The sequence below is a fragment of the Solanum tuberosum genome, unplaced genomic scaffold (assembly GCF_000226075.1).
Source record: "Solanum tuberosum cultivar DM 1-3 516 R44 unplaced genomic scaffold, SolTub_3.0 scf00104, whole genome shotgun sequence".
In the NCBI taxonomy this organism is placed as follows: Eukaryota; Viridiplantae; Streptophyta; class Magnoliopsida; order Solanales; family Solanaceae; genus Solanum; species Solanum tuberosum.
Window position 1 is genome coordinate 1,496,377 of NW_006239030.1, and position 5,590 is coordinate 1,501,966.

The window sequence follows — 5,590 nt, forward strand, 5'->3', positions numbered from 1 at the left end:
GGGGAGTTTATGCACATAAGAAACCTACACCAGGTTTTTACTTATAAATCACACACTTAAAAACATATTTGTTCATAAACATCACCAAGAACATCAAGCTCATGGTATGAAGTTTAAGCTACACTAAGGGAACACTGAACTTTTAATAACTAGTGCTTCATGTCTATATATATTAAAATAAAGTTCAAAGTATGCAGACTGATATCAGTGTAGTGTGTTCTCCAGTACTTCGCGCTACTCAGACTACTCACTGCTCCTAGCTTCTGGATTCTGCAGATGACATGAAAATCAGGGATCAGTTGGGGAGTAACATGCAATAGATTAATTAACCGCGTAACTACAATAACGGAAATGCAAAGGGTGACTACTAATGAGATCTTGGACTCGTTAAATAAGTCAACATCATAGTATTTCCCTTGCCAAGCCTTCAAATAGTAGTTAAAAAACTTGAAAAGCCCTGCAAGCGGGGTTGATAAGCAAAACCCTTACCCACACACAGTTACCGACTTGGTTGGAAGCCCCCAAAAGGGAAGCAAAAAGGATTCAAATTCTAACCAATTCCTGCACCACAAATCATAGGCTGACCGAACCGACATGGCATAGGGTTCCAGGTAGATAAGAATAGTACATGATTTAAAAGATATAGGAGTAGCAAATTAAGAGGCCTAGGCAGGAGTGAAGCATCAACAAAAGACAGAGAACAAATGACAGGATAACTTTAGTGATGGAATAACATCATGCTTACCCTGTAATCTTAAGCTTTGAGCTGCTTAAGAATCTGAGGGTGGTTGTTGCTGCTGGGGCCAAATTGGCTGAGCCATATATGGACGGGGCTGCTGGGCATAAAGTGCTTGATCAACAGGCTTTCCCATGTACATCCCTGGAGCTCCAATCTGTTGAGCAGATTGTGGTGGCATGCCATAATAGAATGGCAGACCCTCAGTTGGGCCTCCAACAGGAAGCGTTCCTCTAGGAATTGTTGCAAGCACCTCATCTTTCAAGTCCTCCCTTGGGACAATGTCAACTAAGAAATCAAATATGTCAGTCCTTGTTATGGCTGCAGCTATATCATTTTTCTGCAGCGTCCTCCTTTTGTTCTCCTCAGTGTGGTTCCATGCACGCAGAGTCAATTCAAGTATGAACATCTCACAGGCACGAGCAAATACGACTGGTGCTTCAGCAGATATCATCCTAACATCTTCATCTGCTTTCATGATTTTCTTGATCCTTGCCAATGGCAAACTATGATTCTTGAAATCAGTAACATGCTCGATTTCTTGATATTGATTTGCCCAGAAAGTTTGGAGTTGTTGCTGCAATTGTTGCTGCTGCTGCTGATGAATGTGCTGATAAGCGAGCTGATGTTGCGCCATCTGGGCTGACGAAGCAGAAAGACCAGCAGCTTGAGGAGATTGAATTGCACCAGCTGAAACTGCAGGAGGCCCTGCCATTTGGTTAGCTTGGTATGGGGCACCATATATTGGAGCTGAGCTAGTAACGACTCCAATACCTGGAGGCTGTCCATTTCCATGATGATCCATTTTGAGCAAGATTCCCTTTTGGAGAATTCAAGGCTACCTTAGGCTGTGGGCTAGGTAGAAACAAGTAACAATTTCAGAATTTAAATAAAGTCTTTAAAGTATTAGAAACTGAACAAATAAATCAAAAGAAACGCTAGTCATTCAGTTTAATCATGTCAAGGGAAGCCCTGACTAATCATGTCACTTATGAGCTCAATTGTCTCATTATGTCCTCTTCATAATGATACTATAATAATAATATCCGCCTTTTCTAACTTCTCGCTTGCACTTGCACCCACCTATTGACTATGATCGCTACTTCTATACTGAGAATATCAATCACATGAAGATAATATATATTCATGCATTTCAAAGAAAACATCAGATGCTTAGTAAGAAGGTGCTACTGAAGACCATACAATTTAAAAAATATATGCAGAGTATGCATGGAAAAGTATCTCAACCAAATAACAGAAAGAAATAAGTCAAACAGTCCATCATAACAGGTATGCAGATTCACAAGTAGTAATCCAGTCCAGTGAATCTATGCACGTGAAATATTCCAATGTAAAATATATTAGATAATCTATTAGAAGGAAACCTAGAAGTGTAAAAGGAATAAAGTCATTAAGCTCCATCATGTCATAACATAGATCACATCAATGAAGACAATATCTTAACAAGCAAAAGATAGTAATGACTAATGAGCATTAGACCACTTCCATGGTGCAAGAAGTAGCAGGCTCTACAGCCCTAGGAACAGACAATTTAATGACATGATCACTCCCTAAAAGAGCTGCTGAAAAAGTATAACCGAAACTACTAAAAACTACAAAACAATGCACTTCATACAGAGTTAACAGAGTCATCAATTCAAAGTATCTATTATCAAAATCTTGTTTGAAGTAGTAACAAAGAAACTTCTTCCCAACCCAGACACGTGCAAGCATGCATAATTGTCGCAAAATCTTCCTACACTCCAGATAAATGTTGTTACTTTCGTCTAATCCAAGATACAAACTAAATCCCAACTGGAAGTATAATAGACACTACTTTCAAATAAAGAACATGTCTATCATGCATCATTTTTGGAACCTTTTCGGATAATTTGATATAACTTGCAAATTTGTTGTTGTCAGGAAATCCAAATTCCAATTCCTTGTTATTCAGGAAATGTGTAACTAAATGTTCCGCAATCAGAAAACTTGTTATTCTAGTAGCATCACAGAATCCAAATACCAACAGGAAAATCCAAAACCTTTGTTATTTTCCGGTCATTCCGAATCCAGATGGTAGTTAAGTCGGGAATAAAAAGCACAAAGAAAATCATAGGGAGTAAAATGCTTTCCACAAGTAAAACAACACAGAAAATAGAATTCAATCCATGAATAAAACATTAATCGTAACAGTGTCTTTAAAGCATTTGCATGCTCCTAGTGATTCATACATGGAAACAGCAACAGAAGCATCTCTATCAAGACAGCTTAACAAACAAAGATGCCATCTTATGCATCTGCAAAAACCTCTGAACTAAATTTCAGCTCTAAACATCATCATTAAGAAAAACAAATATACATGCATGTGCCTATATGTGCCTGTCTATACAAGAGCATAAGACTAAACCTTAAACTTCAATCAACAAGCAAAAGAAACCATATTATGCATCCACAAAAACCTCTGAACTAAATTTCAGCTCTAAACATTGATAAGAAACACATATATACATGCATGTCCCTATATGCACCTGTCTATGCAAGAACATAAGACTAACCCCAAACTTCAATCAACAAGCAAAAGAAACCATACTATGCATCTGCTACAATCTCCCCTTTCAATTTCAGTTCTATCACCACAAAACATAAACCCACACATGCATGCATGTAACTTATGTGTCTTTAAGCACAGAGCAAGACCACTTCTCAAATACTAAAGACAACCACAACTGATCGATCATGGATCAACATAAAGGTCGAAAGGAGAGCAACACTCAGTACCTCCCACTGATTGAAGCTCCAAATTCTGGATCCGCCTCTCCAATCAAATTACCTAACATCAAGGGAAAACAAATCAGCAAACAAGCGATAACCTTGAGAAAAAAAAATCGAGCTCAAAAACCCCAAAAACAAACAAAAAAACAACCATACATCCACTCAAAAAAATGGAACCGACAAAAACTAACAACTAAAAGCAAAAACAAAACAATAATCAGCAAAATTGTTGCAAAGATAGACACATGCAGATACAAAACTGAACTTGAAAAATTGAAGTTTGGGATTCCAACCAGATCAAAAACTCACTAAAACTCAGGCATAAATCTCCATCCAATCCAACAAAAAAACTACCTAAAAATTTAAAAAGAAAAAACAAGATTCATGTAAAAATAGAAACATGCACATGGAAAATTGAAGCTGGAAAAAACTAAAATTTTAATTGACAATAAAATTCACCAAACAAGCCATCACCACAAAATCCAGACTGAAAAACCCCTCTAAGAATCAACCATAAATCTCTACAATAACCAAATCAAAACCACCAAATAACCCCCCAAAAAGAAGAAAAGAGCTAAGATTTCATATAAAAAAGGAAATTTCAAAGCTAAATCAACAAAAAAAAAACTCACTAAATTAACTACAAATTTCCATTTTAATCAAACACCCACCAAAAAAAGAAGCAAAATTCAACCAGTATATGTAAAAACATAAACATGCAGATAAAAAGAAGAAATTGAACCTGAAAGATTGAAACTTTTATGCTTTTTTTAGAGAGAGAAAGAGAGAGTGAGAGCTAGGGTTCAATCAAAGAGGTAGATGATTTGATATATTGATTCCAAATACAGGTGAAGAGCTAATAAATACTTAACACATAACTACTTATTCAAAGTTAAAATGTACAACTTTATTTGTTTAAGGTACTACTAAATAAAGCATAACTCTTTTTTTATGGTCTTTCTACTATAGACTAGAACTCTCCACGTGGCCCCCTCATTTTTGATCTTTATTGTGATCATGCTTACGTTAAAAATGTTTTAACAAAAGAAAAGAGAAAAGAAAAACCTAATTAATTTTACTAACTTTTTTATTTATTTTTTTATGATAAAGTGACAAATCTTTTATCGTCACCTTTGTTTTTTTATCAAACTTAAAAAAGGATGAAAAATTGAAGACGCAACTACTCAACTATATATGTGGCAATTTTAATTTAAGTTTATTGGATACGTTTAAACACATAAGCATTAATTACTACTCTCACCGTCCACTTTTAATTGTCATAGTTTCCTATTTTAAAGTCAAATTATAAAAACTTTGACTAATATCTTACGATGTATTTTTCGTATAGTTTTTGAATATCTAAATTTTTTGTTTAAAATATTGAATTAATGTAATCTACTTTAACTTTGAAAATTAAGTAAATTGACTTTCGAAAAGCGTAACATGACAAATAAAAATGGACGGAGGGAGTATTTACTATGAAGGAGAAAAGTATCCTTAAGCCTTTTGATTTATACATTAATTATATATTTCCTCCGTCCATATTAGATAGACATCTTATTAAAAAAAGTAATTGTCATATATTACTTAATCACTTACTAAATTAAGATAGAATTAATTATTATTATTTTCGTTTTACCCTATAATTTATATGCCTTTGAATGTGAAGTATGCTCAATACTAGCTATTCCTATATTTGATGTATATTTTTTCCAACTTAATTTTATGTGCATTGATATGAACAAAGGACAAAATAATTAAATTAATTAATTTATTAATGATTTCTTAATTATCGTATAAAATAGAAAGTGTCATCTAATATGAAACAGAGGGAATAAGATATTTGAGTTAATGCTCATATAAATGAAAGCGAAAGAACCACCAATGAATAGATATGATATTGTGGATTTAACTGTTCTTTCTTAACTAGAAGTTTTGGATTCGAGTTCTGAGTATAAAAAAAATTCTTAATAAGGAGCGCTTCCTACCAAATGGGATCTTACAGGAAGTCAGGAAGTTTATCTGGAATAGTCAGGCTACAATTTGAGTACTGAACACCAAGTAATAAATAAAAAAAAGGTG

The 5,590-nt window shown here is 34.4% G+C and overlaps 1 protein-coding gene across 6 annotated transcripts; it reads right to left on the minus strand.

The window, feature by feature from the left end:
* Positions 1-14: 14 nt before the first annotated feature.
* LOC102577612 (uncharacterized) lies at positions 15-4,352 on the minus strand. 6 transcript variants are annotated; one of them, XM_006349172.2, is made up of 5 exons: positions 4,251-4,352; positions 3,515-3,566; positions 1,511-1,584; positions 746-1,432; positions 15-270 (listed from the first exon to the last, which is right to left on the minus strand). In XM_006349172.2, the coding sequence occupies exons 3-4, from the start codon at positions 1,539-1,541 to the stop codon at positions 771-773; spliced, it is 693 nt and encodes a 230-aa protein (XP_006349234.1). In that variant the 5' UTR covers positions 1,542-1,584; positions 3,515-3,566; positions 4,251-4,352; the 3' UTR covers positions 15-270; positions 746-770.
* Positions 4,353-5,590: the final 1,238 nt, after the last annotated feature.

What these genes read in the sequence shown, in the direction of transcription:
- LOC102577612 (XM_006349168.2), bottom strand. Translation starts at nt 1,541, where the DNA reads ATGGATCATCATGGAAATGGACAGCCTCCAGGTATTGGAGTCGTTACT.